The 18,381-nt window shown below is 45.9% G+C and overlaps 1 protein-coding gene and 1 long non-coding RNA gene across 4 annotated transcripts in view; one reads left to right on the top strand and one right to left on the bottom strand.

The window, feature by feature from the left end:
• ZFYVE16 (zinc finger FYVE-type containing 16) overlaps positions 1-18,381 on the top strand; it is a 60,772-nt gene that overhangs the window by 8,055 nt on the left and 34,336 nt on the right. For 2 of the 3 annotated variants that reach the window (XM_074995390.1, XM_074995391.1), the window contains 2 exons: positions 12,585-12,693; positions 12,929-15,171. In XM_074995390.1, the coding sequence (XP_074851491.1) occupies positions 12,624-12,693; positions 12,929-15,171 (2,313 nt within the window). In that variant the 5' untranslated portion in view covers positions 12,585-12,623. Of the gene's footprint in view, positions 1-12,200; positions 12,694-12,928; positions 15,172-18,381 lie in introns of those variants that run through there. The other variant, XM_074995392.1, reaches the window with a different exon arrangement.
• Positions 15,182-18,381, bottom strand: part of LOC142013681 (uncharacterized) — a 38,724-nt gene continuing 35,524 nt past the window's right edge. The window contains exons 3-4 of the long non-coding RNA XR_012645760.1: positions 16,283-16,421; positions 15,182-15,331 (exon numbers count right to left, since the gene is read on the bottom strand). This is a non-coding gene — a long non-coding RNA (uncharacterized LOC142013681). The remainder of the gene's footprint in view (positions 15,332-16,282; positions 16,422-18,381) is intronic.

The raw sequence follows: 18,381 nt of genomic DNA, 5'->3' as shown, positions 1-18,381 counted from the left end.
AAAAGTGGTCATGTATCACTTTTCCTAGTTTAACTTGCAGTTTTCACCGTATGTTGTTTCTCACAGCACATTTAGCACCACCAAAATTTGGGGTTGGCATTGTCTGTGCAATGACCAACAAGCTTTTTACTATAGCTGCATTTACACTGCCCTCCCTTTCAGAAGGGGTGTGCAAATGCAGCTGATTGGAAGAAATTTGGAAGAGTGTTTTTGAAAGCGGGGGTTTCCTCTCGAAGGAGCCCCATCCACATGGCTGCTTTGGCTTCTGGAAATGTCTCTTCTGGAAGCCAGATCAAGTGGGAATATGCAAATGAGTTGAGATATTTAAATCCATGCTTCATTTGCATTTTGATGGGCCGCATTTGCATACCTCTTCCAAAAGGGAGAAGCAGTGTAGACGCATCTTATGAGAAGGTTTCTCCATCAGTTGAAATAAAAATTGACACTGCACATTGGAAGTTTCACGTGAAAGGAAGAAACACAAAAATTCAGCGATCCCATTAATTGGGGAATGGAGCATATGCCTTTTGCCAGGACTTCCCAGGAGTGGGGACTGCAGTGTTGCAGCATAAGGTTCAGGGGAATGGGGCAGATGTCCTGGTAGGGTGCTCCCCAGCACAGGGGCAGAGAGGAACAGGGCAGCTGCCCTGTGGGGGGAGGGGCTCCCTGGCAGTGGGGGCACTGGGGAAGGGGTGTAGCCATCCTGTCGTGGGGGCTCCCCGGCACCAGGCATTGGGACTGGAGATCTGCAGTGGTGACTGCTAGGGGTGGGGGCCTCCCTGCAGCCCTGGTTCCCTCAGGCCTTGTCTGAGGCCCTGCAACCTGGTAGCTTGCCTGGTCAGAACTTTCCCCAGCCCTGCCCCATGTTAAGAAACCTCTAGCTTCCTGGTACCTAGGTCCCTCCTGCTCAACAACAAGAGCCTTCTACTTCTTCCCTCCAGGAACCCCTATTTATATAGCCCCAGGTGGGCCCTGATTGGCTGCTGTATGCTGAAGCTGCTTGCTCTTCAGCCCCAGCCCACTCCCAGGGCTGGCTTTAACCTGTGCAGGGCAGACATCTCATCACAGGGAGCGATGGGTCCATTGGTTAGATTAATTTCTGACATGCCAGTTCTGCGTTGCTGATTTCTGATCCCACAGTACTTTTATCAGAAGGGTAGCATATTAGTATGTATCTGCAAAAACAAGAAGAATTCCTGTGGTACCTCATAGGCTAATAAATGTATTGGAGCATAAACTTTTGTGGGCAAAGACCCACTTCATCAGATGTGTCTGACGAAGTCAGTCTTTGCCTATGAACGTTTATGCTCCAATGTATTTGTTAGGCTATAAGGTACCACAGCAATTCTTGTTGTTTTTGCGTGATGCTTTTGTTTACCATGCATGATCTTCCTGTGGGTTCTTAGGTGGTATTAGTAGGCCTTCCTTGTTTGGATTAGGTCAATGTTTGTCTCTCATGCCTTTTCCCATTAGGATTTATGTTACAGTTTGTGACACAAACTGTTGCTCACTCCTTATAGCAATGCCTAGTGTTAGGGTAAATTTGTACACCCAGTTATAACAGTGCTCCACGTACAAAATGAATGGAGTGATAACTGAAAGACATTTTTGGGAAATATTACCTTGGGAGGGTGCATGATCTGCTGCTTTTTTTCCTTTAGGGGATCCTACTTACTCTTCTGTGGGAGTTGATTGTCGCCCAAGAATAAATGACTGTTAAGTCCTTGTGAATTAGCGGGATACTCATTCTGTCTCTTGCTGTGTAAAACATGCCTCTCCTACTCCTGGCAGAATTCTGCACCAAAACATTCTGCACGCTGTATTTTAAAATTCTGCTTGTCAAAACAAAATATAGTGATGCCAGTTTCAATTATGTTAATTTATTAAAAAGTACCTGTCAGCAAATACATCTACCAATGCAGACAACAAAACAGATTCAGGAAATGTTTCTGGACAAGTATCCTTGCTAGGCATATTAATGTAGCACTTCGAGTAATTTAATTGAACAATAGAGACATAATGGGCCATTCAGAGTGAGTCGTCTACTACAAACCCCGTGAGTCACACTACAAAAAAGTGTTAGGGGATTGCAAATCTGAGGCTGTGTATACACTACGAAAATAAGTCAATTTCAGATAGGTTGATTCTAGCTATGCAAATGCTGTAGCTAGAATTGTGTATCAGAATCAACTTTTTTGCCTAGTGAAGACCCACCCTCTATACACTTGCATGGACCTCTCTTACTCCACAGGATAGCATGGAGCACAGGGGTGGACTGCTGAGTCCAGAGAGATTGGCATTGCTTTATCTTCAACAGACACGCACACTGAACTGAAGATTGACCTTGACCGGGCTGATCTTCCGTTTAATATAAGCAAGCCCTGATTGTGCCAGAATAGATGCAAAACCTGCATTTATGTCTCCACTGTTAGAGTGACCAGCATCCTACGTGACTCACCCATTAAGATCCCCGCGAGCATGTGTTGTGCCTCATCTGGTGCACTCAACACTTTGGTAACATCTGTGTGGATGAAGTCAGATGATAACTGTGCTCTTGAAAGAACTCTTAGGAAAATGAAAAAACAAAACTAAAAACCCTCACATCATCTTTGGGTAAACACTTTCTACAGAGTGACTACTCTGTATGTGACCTATCAGTCCCCATCGTTAACGGGAACTTGCACAAGAATCTGAAAAGATGAGCTTGAAAGTTGAATTCATACTTTTGCTAGACACTGAAAATTATGTCAGATGTTGGATTTGTGGCTTATTCCAAGACTATGTAACCCACTAACCCTCCTTTTTGTCTTTGGAATGTAGTGATGTTAATTGTCCTGTTTTCCTTGCATGGTCCCTTAGTTTAGTGTAAGTAGTTAACACACATTCTATCTGTTGACACTTGTCCTCATCTGTGACACAGTGAGTACCTTATGCAGACTTGAAGAAGTGCTCTGTGCAGCTTGAAAATTTGTCTTACGTGAAGAGAAGTTGGTCCAAAAATAGATCTCAACCACCTTGTCCCCCTTAACATTTGTGAGAAGCTGCCATCTGCAGGCTACAACTGCCAACCTTTCAGTTCATTCATATATATAAAACATTTTTCCCCTTGAGTTTCTCTGCTGAGGTGGTAGTGCATGCTCAGTGACATCAAAGATGTGGGGCTGGCCTGAATCAGCTGATTCAGATTTGCTGGGGGAGGGGTGTGTGGAGAGGAAAAGAACAAGCTGGGGACTGTGAAACTGCTGTGCAGATGTTCAGGCTTGAGCTGGATCCAAGCTCTGAAAATGCAAGAGGGAAGGGCTGAGTTCAGGCTTGAGCTGGATCCAGGCTCTGAAAATGCAAGAGGGAAGGGCTTCAATCCCAGCCTGAATGTCTGTGCTGGAATTCTATAGTCCTGCAGCCCAAGTCCTGGTGCTGTGAGTTTTTCATTGCAGTGTACCTATATCTTGAGTGCTACATCTTGTATTTGAACGACTGCTTAAACTCATACCAACTAACATACAATCCCTATTGTATAAGACTTTTTGCTTTGAAAAGTGGCATTGTGCTAGTGTTTAGGCAACACAATGTGAAAACACTACTGTTTGAAAGGGTATCAAATGTCGTAGAGCAGAGTAGTACTCTCAAACTTCTGATTATAGACTTTCGAAGGACCAGAGGAAATGTGAGCTTTTTCATGAACTTGAAATAGTATGAAAGTTTTGTTTTAAAGAAACACCCTTTGGTTACTGAAGCAATTGACAGGCATAAATATGGCATAATAAAATGTTAAAAATTAACTTTGTAGGGCATCTTTATCCTTCAATTGACCACTGTTTTATTCAGTAGAAGTCAATAAGGGTCATGTTCTGACAGGAATCTTACTCTGTTTACTGTTGATAACCATTTGGCTGCTTGTATATGTGTTTCCCCCTGTGTGTTGCCTTAGCTCTGCACAGTTAGCCAGCACAGCAGATTCTGAGAGAACCCCAAAGTACCACAGAATCATATAAGATACAAAGGCACCTGGGCCATGTTTATTATCAAACAAAGCACAGTGTTAACAGACTCCACTGAACCATTACACATGTGCCCTCTTAAACTGGACACAGCTCAGTCTGTTGTGGGATCATTCCACTGCCCTGTAGTCTGGACAAAGAGTTAAGGCAAGGTATACCCAACATTCATAGACTGAGACAATCAATCTGTGGTACACACTTCATGTATCACTTTGTTTCATGACATATTTGGTACTTCCCTTTGTACTTTTGACATTTCAGACACAGCATTCCTATTCTCCACTTGTGAAGGTACTTTGACTCCTGATGTTGCAGACAAAATACTATTAATCATTTTTGCCAGGCTGTTGTATCATGTGCTAGGTTGGGGTGTCCTGGTACTGTCCTGGTGGACTGTATTTCCATGTTCCATGTGTTTTAGCAATGATGGCAATACGGATACTGAGTTCGTGTCCTGGACACTGACTCACAAGCGAACACCTATTTTTAACAGGGCCTGTTACTCATAGTATTAACTGTTGCTGAGTTAGGTTCAGGCATTACTACTCATACCAGGCCCGTACATGCATCAATTTCTTTCTTTTTTTCTACAAAACCAAATAATTGGAAAAATAATTGGAAGTCAATGCTTTAATCCAGATTTTAAACTTATAACATGAAATTGTAAGTATTTGTAAAGAATCTAACACCTCAGACTTTATTCCTTCCCTGAAATTGAACACCCGTTCTAGCCATCTCTGTTTGCATACTCCCATACTAGTCATTCATCTTGGTAAATAAAATGTAAGAATTTTGCTCTTGAGAAGTGGGGAAAGTTGGTAGATAACACTAAGGGTGCGTCTACGGTACAAACTAACTTTGAAGTTAACTTCGAAGTTAGGCACTACATCAAAGTAGACAGCAGAGAGTTGACACACATTTTCCCTTACTTCACAGTCCTTACTCCATTCCTAGGAATGGAGTCGTGCCCTACTTCAAAGTAGAGTGTGTGTAGATGCTCAACTTCGAAGTTATTTTTGTTGTGTAGACACAGCTTAAGATTGGTAGAATAATACTAAACCACAAAAAAAGCAGCTTTCTAGAGTCATGTGAACAGCCTGGGTAAATAATCACAATCCAACAAAATGCTTTTAATACTGTATGTACAGCTAAATGCAAATGATACATATGACAACATAGAATGATGGCAGTACATCTGTTTTGGAAAGCAGTGACTCAGGAGAATGTTGGATGGTTATGGATCACGACCTCATCATGAGCATTCAATGCAGTGATGAAACAAAAAAAAAAATCAATATGATCTCTGGATGTATAAAAATGAAACATTAGATAGAAATAGATAAGATCACCTCCTTCTGTACACAGAAGGGCTACCAAAATAATCCAGATCTGGCAGCTGAAGGAACTCATTTTACTCAGTTAGGCTGAGAGGTAATTTGATCACTGTGCATAGGCATATACATATGGAAAAGACATCTGATTGTAAGTAGATTTTCAGAGTTGCAGACAAAGGTATAACAAGACCCAGTTGCTGAATGTTGAAGTTGGACACCTTCATCCTTGAACTTCTTAGCCATGAGGCTATTTAAGCTTTGGAACACTTTACCAGAGAGGTTGTGGATTAATCTTTACTTGGAATCATTAAAACTAGATTAGAAGTCTTTTGCTAAAAATAAACTTGAATTCAGGAGCAATTTTGTGTTCTGTAGGTGCTTGAGCAGTCAGGCTTTTCAATTTGTGACTCTGCTGACTGTTCATTCTTTCCCTTAATGTGCTATAGAAAGAACCAAGAAGCTCTTCATTGCCCTTTGGATGCTCATAACACTTGTAGCCAGCACTAAGAGATCAGCAGTAATCAAATCTCCTGCTTTAGCATTTCGGCTGGTCACTTCCAAGGATCAGGATGGAACTTTTCCACCCAATACACAATTGGCCAGTTGTATTCTGGTTCCTCCCCTTCCTTCTGGCATGGATGGCACCTCCTGGGTCTCCTGTCTTCCGCCTGTGGCATGCTTCAGTTTAGTTTCTGAAGGACTGAAATATTTTGATCTGAAGTTTTTGGGTTCAGTATAAGGGTTGTTGGGTGAAATTTAATGACCTGTGATACCAAGGTCAGACTGAATAATCAAGTGGTATCTGTTCTTCTTCCTCGAGTGTCCCCGTGGGTGCTCCACGATAGGTGTCGGGCTCGCCCGGCGCCGCAGATCGGATCTTTCCAGCAGTTTCTGCCGGACCGTGCATGCGCCGGCGCGCGCCGCTCCCCTGCGTGCTCCCGGCCACTGTGCGATCTGGTCCCCACCAGTTCCTTCTTAACCGCCATCGGCTGCAGACGGAATCTGCTCAGGCTGCGGCCAGAGTCAGCGTATTTAGAGTTTTTCAGAGTTTTAGAGTTTCTTTTCAGAGTTCTTAGTTAAATTGTTTTTCTTTATTGCAAAAAAAAAAAAAAAAAAAAAAAAAAAAAAGTCTTAGTAACGGGAAGGAGGAGCGGAGGCAACCCGGGGATTTGAAGGCCAGTAGGCCTCCTGCTGCGGCAGGCTGGGCTCCGTGAGAGGGGAACAGGCACAGAGAACGTGCTAAGTACCCTATTAACAGCTCAAAGACTCAGCACAATGTCCTCTTCAGGATTCAAGAAGTGTGAGTTGTGCCGCGAAGCTATGCCGGCCTCTGATGGGCACAGTCAATGTATTAGGTGCCTGGGGGAATCACACGTCACCCAGAAATGCTCCTTCTGTGCAAAGCTCACGGCCAGAGCCAGAAAGGATAGAGAAATGCAGCTGAAAATGCTGCTGTTTGATAAGGCCCTCCAGCCAGACGTGCTGGAGAGGCCTCAACCGGAGGGACCCACAGGGCTCCATAAAAGGAAGGCGGTGTCCCTCACCCCCTCGGTGCAGAAACGGAGGAAGCTCTCTCCAGCCCGATCCCTGCCGGCGTTCACAGCAAGCGGGATGGGCGTAGCACACAGCCCCCAGCCGCAGTCACAAGCAAGCGGCAGCGCAGCAGCGCATGTGGCAGAGGCTGAGCCTCCGATTACTAAACAGCCGGCCCGCGCATTCAGAGCAGTGGCCAGGCAAGCGCCGGAACTGGCGGCACCACCGCAAGTGGCACAGACCCCTGCGGCACCAACGGTGCAAGGCCAACAGGCATGTAGCCTGCAGGCACCGGAGGAGACCACCCGCGCGGCACCACAGATGAGCGTGCCGAGCACGGCGCCAACAGCGGGGCTGAGATCCCCGGCATGGGGAGGGGTGGAGCCAGCCCCACAGGGGAGGGGAAGGGCAGCAACGAAAACCCGGCACCGCAGCCCTTCTCTAGACAGGGCTGCAGGGCTGCTCTCAACAAGTCCTCCCCTTATGCTGCGTACACCAACCAGGAGACATGGGTCTCCCCCAGCCTACCCAGAGCCTCCTTCTCCGTTCCTCCAACCAGCGTCACCATGGCTCGGGCCACCCTCGCCTTTTCTGGGATTTGACCCTCTGGAGTACTACCACAAACCAGTTTCACCATTGTCTCAGTCATCCAGACGATCTCACTCCCCCAGACATCGGGGGTATGCACCTCGAGAGTGGTCCAGGTCTCCATCCCGGGAACCATGCCCGTGCTGCCACAATCGTCCTTATCACGCTGGGCATAGACACCACAGGCATACACCCAGGGGCAGGTCTCCCTCGACCGCCCAGTACCCCCGGGGGCTCTCATGGACGGGGACGGAAACACAGCTGTCTCAAGGGGAGCTGATTTTGGAACCCCGAGATTTTCCCTCGCAAGCCTCCAGTGAGAGGGTGTACCACCGGCAGCAGGACCCTGAGAGTTCAAGGGAAGTCTACCCTAGTGGTTCCTCCTTGTCCTCCCCTGACGAGGCTACGGCCCCCGGGGATGTTGCCCCCCCGGACGACCTCAAACAGTTTCAGGAGCTGTTTAAAAGGGTGGCTTTCACGCAAGGCATCCAAACAGCAGAGGTGCAGGAGAAGCACCACAAGCTCCTCAAAAACCTGAGGCCTCTGGCCTCATCCAAAATCGCTATCCTGCTCGACGAAGCAATCATGGAGTCTGCTACTACCATATGGCAGACGCCGGCTTCCGCTCCACCTATAAACAAGAGGGCGGATAAGAAATACTTCATCCCAGCGAAGGGCATGGAGTTCCTGTTTAGTCACCCACAACCAAATTCTCTGGTGGTAGAATCGTCTCAGCAGAGATCGAAGACTTCCCAGTACAAAGTGGGGGGAACGGACAGAGATGCCAAGAAGCTAGAGCTATTTGGCAGAAAGGCATACTCCTCCTCTACCCTGCTGCTGAGAATGGCTAATTATGCAGCACATCTAGCGAACCACAATTTCGACAATTACTCCAGGCTTACTTCTCTCATGGATTCACTTCCAGAAGATAAGAAGCTGGTGCTGAAGGCTATCGTGCAAGAGGGCTATGCAGCTTCAAGGAGGGGAGTCCAGATCGCCCTGGACGTAGCAGACACAGCGGCACGCTCAACGGCTACGGCAGTGGTCATGCGCAGGGAATCCTGGCTCCAGACATCGGGTATCCCGAGGGATCTGCAGGCAAAAATTGTCGATCTCCCTTTTGACACGCAGAAGTTGTTTGCAGAGTCAACTGATTTGGTCCTTCATTCCAGTAAAGACTCAAGAGCCACACTCAGAACCCTGGGTATTTATACCCCTCCATACAGAAAGAAAAAGTATTACCCTCAACAAAGGCGATACCCGTACCAACCTCAGCGTGCTCAGTACCAACGGGGCTACGACCAAGGGCGGCATCAACAGCAACAACAGTATAGAACTCCTAGGCGACGTTCCCAACAAGGCCGTGCATCCTCGGTGCAGGCCCAAAGGCAACAAGTTTGACGGACAGGTCGAGGGCTGCACTATTACTACCATCGCACAATGTCATCCACAATAAATGTTCCATCATTGCCTCCGACCGTTCCACTCACAATGGCAAAAGATCACCACAGACAAGTGGGCACTAGAGATCATAGTCACGGGTTACGTGATCCCCTTTCAGTCGCTCCCACCGCCAAGACCTCCGCCCAGGCCTCATCTCAGGGATGCCTCCCACGAGGCGAAACTCAAGCATGAGGTGGACCACCTGATGCTTATAGGGGCGGTGGAAAGAGTGCTGGAGCGACTCCAGGGGAAAGGGTTTTATTCACGATACTTCCTCACAGAGAAGAAAACAGGAGGCTGGAGGCCCATCTTAGATCTTCGAGGCCTCAACCGGTACTTGCGCAAACAATGCTTTCGGATGATCACAGTCGCCTCTATACTCACGGCACTGGACGATGGAGATTGGTTTGCAGCCCTCGACTTACAAGATGCGTATTTTCATATAACAATCCACCCGGCTCACAGACGTTTTCTCCGGTTTATGGTCGGCAAAGAACATTTCCAATACAAGGTTCTGCCGTTCGGCCTCTCCTCGGCCCCCAGAGTCTTTACCAAGACCCTGGTAGTGGTGTCAGCCTACCTGCACAGACAGGGGGTATTTATATTCCCATATCTGGACGACTGCCTACTGAAAGGGGCCTCAAAGGCGGAGGTACTACGCATGATACACGTAACAGCAAACACATTTTCTTCGCTGGGCCTGGTCATCAACCTTTCGGAGTCAAAGATTGACCCCACACAGGACACAGAGTTCATAGGGGCACGCATAAATTCTATCACAGCAAGGGTTTATCTACCCGACGCTTGCTTTCGCGCCATCGGTTCCCTGGTACAAGTCATTACATACAGCCCCACGGTGCCGGTTTTAACGTGCTTGCAGCTGCTCGGCCACATGGCAGCGGCAACGTTCGTGGTACAGAACGCCAGATTGCATATGCGCAACCTACAACATTGGCTGGCGAGCGTTTACAAGCCGGCATCCCATACCGTCCGCGGGGTGGTGTCGCCCACGACAGAGGTGCGCAGATCCCTGCAATGGTGGGTAAACCCCAAGAACATGCTAACGGGTAGCCTTTCACCAACCGCAAATCTCTATTTTTCTCACCACCGACGCCTCCCACATAGGGTGGGGAGCACATATTGGCGAAAAGGTGACGCAAGGACTGTGGTCCCCTATGGAACAGTCACTGCATATAAATATACTGGAGCTCAGAGCGGTGTTCAACACCTGCAAACACTTTCAAGACCACATACAAGGCAAGGTAGTCGGGATCAATACAGACAATATCTCCACCATGTTTTATATAAATCGACAAGGCAGAGCTCGATCCTGTGCCTTATGTGCGGAAGCAGTCTGGCTGTGGAACTGGTGCATCGCCAACAATATAACGTTGAAAGCCTTGTACTTACCAGGCGCTCACAACGTGAAGGCAGACCAGCTGAGCAGGCACTTCACACTCACACACAAGTGGCAGATCCACTCCGATCTGCTACGACCGATTTTTCACGCATGGGGGTTTCCCCAGATAGACCTGTTTGCCACTCGGCACAACAAGAAGTGCCCCCAATACTGCTCCAGGGCAAGACTGGGGCGGGGGTCCTTGGGGGACGCGTTCGCGATTTCGTGGAAGGGCCCACTGCTTTACGCGTTCCCCCCCACGGTGCTCATCCACAAGGTCCTGCAGAAAGCCAGGAGGGAGACAGCCCGCATGATCCTAGTGGTCCCCACATGGGATCAACAGCAATGGTTCCCCTTGCTTCGCCGCATGTCGGATCATCCACTGCTTCCCCTTCCGGTAGCGCCGGACCTGCTCACGCAGGCCCAGGAGTCCATAGTGCATCCACACCCCCGAGGCCTGCGCCTACAAGCATGGTTAATCCATGGCTCAGTTCCCTAGAAAGTACATGTACGGAGGGAGTACAACAAGTCCTGGAAAGTAGCCGAAGGATCTCCACCAGGAAGACCTACAAACAGAAATGGACTCAATTCACTGCATGGTGTTCCACCAAGCAGTCTGCTCCCCTCGAAGTGCCTGTACCTGTCACATTAGAATACTTACTGGACCTCAAAAGAGGTGGGCTCTCCCTCTCCTCATTGAAGGTCCATCTCGCCGCTATATCGGCTCTTCGGCATGAAGAGGAAGGGCCCACGGTGTTTGCCCATCCTATTGTTACCAGGTTCCTGAAGGGGCTGGTAAACCTGTACCCCCCTCGGAAACCGCTTCCACCATCATGGAGCTTGGACCTGGTGCTCAGCACGCTAACGGGACCACCCTTTGAACCCTTAGCCACGGTTTCCCTCCGTCTCCTTACGATAAAGACAACCTTCCTGCTTGCAATCACGTCAGCTCGCAGGGTGAGTGAGCTCGCAGCAGTTATGGCAGCGCCGCCCTGCACGGTATTCTCAAAGGAGGCGGTAACCTTACGGCTGCACCCAGCCTTTGTTCCGAAAGTTTTTTCAGAGTTCCATCTTAACGAACCTATAGTTTTACCCTCGTTTTACCCGAAGCCTCATAGCTACAGCAAGGAGGCACGCCTGCACCTCCTGGACGTGAGGAGGGCGTTGGCCTTCTACATAGACAGAACTAAGTCCTTCCGGAAAACGGACAGACTCTTAGTCTCTCTCGCTCCCAGGTCAAAAGGAGAGGGTCTCTCTTTACAGAGAATCTCGAAGCACATTGTGTCCTGCATAAAGATGTGCTACGAACTTCGAAAGACTCCTTTACTGGCCCTGCCTATGGCTCATTCCACCCGGGCGGTGGCAGCATCAACAGCCTTTTTCAAGGGCATCGCGCTAAAAGACATCTGCAGAGCGGCGAGCTGGTCATCCTATGACACCTTCGCCAAGCATTATGCCCTACACCGGGTATTGCAAGAGGATACCCGCCTCTCGACAGTGGTCTTTTTGGGGGCAAGCTGCACATAACCCAATTACCCACCTCCTTTCTTGGGTTACTGCTGGGTAGTCACCTATCGTGGAGCACCCACGGGGACACTTGAGGAAGAAAGAGAAGTTACTCACCATAGTAACGATGGTTCTTCGAGATGTGTCCCTGTGGGTGCTCCACCACCCGCCCATCCTCCCCACTTCGGATCTCTGTTTAGTGATTTTTCAGGAGCATCCGAGGTGGTTGGTCAAGGAACTGGCGGGGACCGGATCGCGCACGTGGCCGGGAGTGCGCAGGGGAGCAGCGCGTGCCGGCGCATGCGCGGTCCGGCAGAAACTGCTGGAAAGATCCGATCTGTGGCTCCGGGGCGAGCCCGACATCTATCGTGGAGCACCCACGGGGACACATCTCGAAGAACCATCGTTACTACGGTGAGTAACTTTTCTCTTTAGCAGTTCATTCCTAACTTAAACTCTTTGAAACTCTGAAATTGTGACATTACAGCAGAGGCTGTCAAATGACTCAGTTTTGGCAAGGCTATTTAAACCACTTTGTTTTTTCTGTCTTTGTGAAGTTTCTTGAGAGCATATTGAACGTAAGGGGTTTTACAATGCAGTGTTTATAGTCTTGGTCTCTGTATATGGGGAAAAGAGGATGGGGCAATTCTAAAGTTTGCAAGGAAATATTTCATTGTAAAACATATAACTGTTTTCATTCTCAAAAGAGCGTCTTATGGTAAATTGGTAAATGGTTTGCCACCCAGTCCTGTGAGTAAATAAAACATCACATTCTTCTTACAGGTCCAAGAGGGCTAATGTTTCTCTAGAGCTATAACTAGAATGGACGGTTACTTTAAAGCAGCAGTCTGTGACTTGGACAAGTTACTTGATGAATTTGAGCAAAATACAGGTTAGTTGGATCTTTGTGCTGCTTTGCTTTTTTGTTTATTGATTGGTCTTTTGGTTTTATATGGGGGAAAGCAAACATCAGTGGCTAAGACTAAGAGGAAGTGAAAATAGTTTGATTTATTCTTCAGAAAATGGTGGTGGTGGTTGTTTTAAATAAAGCTTTTGCGAAGCGGGAGTACAGTGCGAGGAACCAGTTTTATAAATTTTTGTTTTGATCCCTTTTTGTTTTTAAATAGATGAACTTGACTTCTACAGAACAGCTGCAAAGCAGCGTGAGTCAACTCAGCATTCAGTCTCTTCAGAACGGGATTACTCACAACCTGTGTCCCTAGTACCAAAAGTGCAAGAATCTGTTAGTGCATCAGATGAAATCTCTCTAGCCAGCCAAGTTCCAATAAACATAGCAAAGTTTGAACTGAATTCTTTAGCACAAAATGAGAAAAACGTTACTGGACTCGATCTTCTGTCCACTGTGGATGGTGGTGCCACAAATGGAATTCAGTCTTTGAGCCTGAAGGGGTGTAGTATACCTGTATGTGATCTCATCAGTGACACGGGTAATTTGATCCGTGCAAAAAGTAGTCATGAAGATATTGAGAAGCTGCAGCCAGATGACGTCCACTGCAGTGAGAGCTCTTTGGTTGCCTTTGATTTATCTTTAATACCAGCTACAGTCTGTAGTTTGCCAGTAGGTTTCAGTGGTGTTTCAACTACAGAGCAACAGAATGTTAGGGACTCAACACTACAAGAGGCAGGACTTGTTCTAACAAGAGAGTTGAGCCAGTTGGATGTTAAAACACACAGTGGTGATAAAGCAAAGCTCTCAGATTCCTGCAGTAGTGAAAATAGGACAGAAAGGTTAAAGGATGATCAAGTATTTGATCAGCTGGAACAAATTACAGGCCTTAATGCTACATCTGCCTTCGTGAAATCACAGACTCCAAATTCATTCTGTTCCAAAGATGATACGATACTTGAAAAGCTGACATGTGAATCATTAAAAGATGAAAGTCCATGCTCTGTGATAAATCAAGTGGCACCTGGATGGAGTGGTAACGAATATATGGAGTCAGAAGATGACAGTAATGGGGAATCCTTGTCTTCTGATCTGCCAAAGAATTCTGAGTTAAACAAAAGCATTTTAAAATTATCTGGAAAAGGTGTATTACCAGACTCTTCATCTCAAATTGAGAATAAGGTAGTAGGTAAGATAAATTCAGAAGAAAATGTGTGCAGTCCAGAACTTAATACCAATGAAATATTGCACAGTGTTTTAACGTCACATGTCACTGCTGAAGATGGTCAAACCTCATTGTCATGTCTTCCACTTGCAGTATCCATCTGTAGTTCGTTAGTTGTAGCAGACGAAAAAAGTGGTCATATACCTCAGAACAAAAAAGCAGATGTCATCAGTGATACTGTGACCCTGCCTTCAGGAAAATCCAAGCATGGATTCACCAATATGGAATCCTTTGGAAAGACGAAACTTTCTGAACAGGAAGGATATCTAAACCAAATCAATCAGTGCTTAGTAGAAGAAGCTATAATTATAGATGGAGACCAGAGGGAATCTGGCAAAATTAATAAAGGTGACTCTTCCCAAATCCAGGTTGCAGCTCTTGTCCCTGTTGAAAAATCTGAAATTGAACTGTGTATTGATGGCATTCAGCCAGTTGACAGTCATGATGAAAATATTACTTGTGCAGTTTTGGCTGACTTAACTTTTGAGGAAGACTTCATTAAAAGTGATTCACTAATTAGTGATGCAGAGCTTGATGCCTTCTTAGCTGGACAGCGTCTCCAGCCCAATAACTCAGAGCCCTTAGAAGGTATGGATGAACTGCTGGAGACTGATGCCAATCAAGAGCATGTAGTAAATGTGAACAATCTGGATTTCACAAAGGTCAGTGAATCACAAACAGGAGCAAAACTGGAGGAAATGGGAGATGGGAGAGAAGAGATTAATAGTACTTGTACAGTAGCTGATATTGAATATGAATTAGAGTCTCCAGGAAAAAATAAATATCCTATTCAACAAGAGGTCTCTAACCATGTAACTGAGACTACTATTGAAATACCTGTCTCTACTTTTAGCCATCAGAACATACATATTGAAGGTGCTAGACCTAAAGAATTGCTTAATCTTCCTCAAAGAACAGTAACTGACAGCGAAAGCAGCAAGCCAAATATGCCCACGACAGAATTCCAGGCAGTGAATACCATATCCCCAAAGGACTCTTTCTCAGAAACCAAAATTAGTACTGACATAAGCTCCAAATGTGCCCAGTCTGATACAGAAAACAGCTTGGAAGCAGGAGGAAGTTGTGTACATGCAAATGTACAACCTGTTAAAGCACCTCTAATTCCGGGACAAACACAGCCACCCTGGGTTCCTGATTCAGAGGCACCCAAGTGCATGAACTGCCAAGTCAAGTTCACATTTACAAAACGAAGACACCATTGTCGTGCTTGTGGGAAAGTAAGTTTATAAAACACTTGTTTTGTATTAGTTAAATTGTTTTGCCCCCATGTTTTGCATCTCAGAAAGGTATTCAACCTGTGGTCCTTGGACTCCAAGGCTCCATGAACTGTATAATTTCCAAAGGGGCCTGTATCTCCATTCAAAATTATTTAGGGGTCTGCAAATGAAAAAAATGAAAACCACTGTATATGGAACCATAAAATAAGACTGTTCTGACCTACTATTTCCTTCTTTTAATATTGTGACTTTACGTGGTATTTAGTGCTATTTGCTTAGGCTCTTTCATTAACCCCATAAAATTATATTTTATAATTAGTTACAATTATATAGTTACAAATGAAACATGCAATGATTGTTTAGTTTGAAGTATTAAGCAAAAATATAAGATTTTTTTCTGTGAAAGTACAGTTGAGGGGGGAAAAAATCTCACCCTATGACCTATTTATTGATTGATTTTAAGCTGATTACAAAGGAGTTTTTTTTTCTTTTGGCTATACACAGTTTTTCTTTACCTTCTAAATGATGGAATAGTAAATTTTAGTATTCCAAATCTTAAGGAAATCTGAGAAACTGTGGAGATGATCACTCATAATCATTCTTAATCGTGTTAATTGGTGCAGTGGTTGGTACGAGAAATAAAGTTTATTGTTGTTTTCATTTGCTACTTATTTTCCGTTGTCAGAGACGTACTGTGGAGAAAATATATTATGCAAAATCGCTGAGTTAAAAGAACTTTAAGATTCCAAAGCTGAGATGCTAGATTTAAGGATGATATGACCCTTAGGAGCCCTTGTCTTGAATTAAGGTGTTATTGTGCTAGGTAATGTGTACACACAGATCAAAAGATTCCTGCCCAAGGAGCAGGGGTAGTCCAGGGATATCCAGCCTTTTTTCATCAGGGAACACATGGCAATGTTTTTTTACATGTTCCAGTGGTCGAACACAAAATAACACTAAGCCTGCTGCCCACCCAACCCCCAGGCTTAACCCCCCCGATTCAGCCCCAAGCCATCTCCAGGCATAACACCCTCCCCACACCCCCAAACTGCCTCCAGCCTTAAACCTTTCTACAACCCCTCCCCCCGGCCCAAACCCATGATTCTCTTACCTTGCACAGGAACTCCACATACTGATGCCCTCCGCTGCTCCTTTACCGTCTTCTCTTCACTGTGGCTACGTGGCTCTCCCAGCCCTCTGGCTCCCCACACATAGAACATGGAAGGGATAGCTCTCGGCACTCTGCTGCACTGAAACAGTAGAACTTAATTGATATAATGGATGTTAAACCACTTAAAGCAAGTGCTACACTTTCAGCACTGCAGGCAGGAGGAGTCAGGTAGCAGCAGTGTGAGCAGCAAATGGCTCCTTAAAGAGTCACGTGGCTAGGAGCTGCTTATCTCTCCTTTTAAAAATGGCATTGCTGCTGGCTCTGCGGATCGTATCCTAGCTCAGTTCGTGCCTGTCAGCATTAATTTGAGTATATACATTAGAATAGTCTTTAACTATGTGATTGCCTACTATATTTTGCCAAGGACCCCATCTCACTCACTGTAGCAGACTAATAGTGTTACTGAGCACAAATTGCTCTCTGTTTTATCCTGGCTCAGTGAGCGGCTTTATACATTATTTACTGCACATTGTTTAAAGCCTGCTCGGAATACATAATTTTTTCCTTATAGGCTTTTCTGTGACATTCCATCACTATAGCAACTGAGTACGTCATATATAGTAATAGATTTTATTGTCCCATCTCTGCTGTGAAATGACCGTATTACTCTGTTTTACACACAGGAAGCTGTAGCATAGATGTTAAGATCAACAGTGTACGCTAATTTTGGGTGCCCAATTCGAGATCCCTAGGGCCTGATTTTTTTCCCCCAAGTACTTAAAGTGTCATTTTTACTATTTCATATGGTCAAAACACATCTCCCATTGATTCTATTTAGAGCTGAGTGCTCATCTCTTCTGTATATGGTACCCCAGGTGCTTCCAAAAATGGTCAGACCCCCCTCCAGAAAATGAGCAACGCATTGAGTGATTACCGGTGAGAAGTATGATTTAAGCGAGTTGCCCAGAATCATGTTGGAGTTCTGTGGTAGAGGGAGAATCTAATTTTCCAGAGCAATATTCAGCTGCTTTAATCTTGGAGACCATTTTTTCTGTCCTGGCTGTCCCCAGCCTTATTCATTACATGCCTTCTAATTTCTGCAGCAAATAAGGCAGAGGTCTTGCACATATTTCCCTTGCTGCATAATCCTGCCTTATCCTCAGAGCTGGTCTATCCTGTGCTCTTACTGAGGCAGGCATCCTGCAGAGCAAATATGTGATTATCGAGATTGCCTGTGAGTATGCATTATGATACAGACCGTGTGGGTTTATGAATAATGTTCATTCTGGCATTGCCTAACTTTTGAGGACTTGACTTTACAAACTTAATTTTTCCCATCTTTTTGTGTATAATTTTTGTAGCTTTTTAAAAAGGAAATCTGGGGAGAAAATCTTATGTCATAGATTTCTATTGATACCATAGGTTTGAGTAACTGGGTTGGAACCTTTAGATCCACAGCACAGACGTTTTCCACTTGGGCTCATGGTAACTGCTTTCTGACAGTAGCCGCAGGGTGTCTTCCAATATGTGAATCAGACAGCGAAAGAGGATGAACACTCATTTTGGTGTTTAGTTTCCTGGCTATTTTGCTGATGACCGAGGTATGTTGAGATTTGGGAATGTTGGGTTCTATCTGAGGTTCTGAAGGACTCTGTTCTCTGGTGGTCACAAATCCTCCTGCCCCTGTTCTTCCCCCAAGCCTAGCCCATTCTGCATTTATCTCTTCCAGCCTACTCTTGTCTGCACTGATTCCTCATATCAGTCTCCCTGCCTCAGGGAGTTTCTTTTCTCCTCAGTATTCCCCTTAAGTCCTATCCCAGTCTCCTTGCTCAGCCAATCCCAGTTTTTCTTCTTCTCCATAGCTAGGTGTACAAATTGACTCCCTCTCTACCATGCATGCCTGGCTTTTGTCTTCTCTGCATTGAAGTTGGCTGTTTCCTCATTCACATTGCCTGGAAGTATGGGAGATCTTTTCTTCCTACTCTTCGTTTTGGTGTCTGTCGCTACATAATCTGCAGTTGATGTTCCAGGCTAAAGTCCTGCTTAGCGTGTGAAGCCCTGGATTAGAACATGCCTGATACAGATGACATTTTCAGAAA

The sequence above is a fragment of the Carettochelys insculpta genome, chromosome 5 (assembly GCF_033958435.1).
Source record: "Carettochelys insculpta isolate YL-2023 chromosome 5, ASM3395843v1, whole genome shotgun sequence".
Taxonomy (NCBI): domain Eukaryota; kingdom Metazoa; phylum Chordata; order Testudines; family Carettochelyidae; genus Carettochelys; species Carettochelys insculpta.
This window is presented reverse-complemented; position numbering and strand designations above follow the sequence as displayed.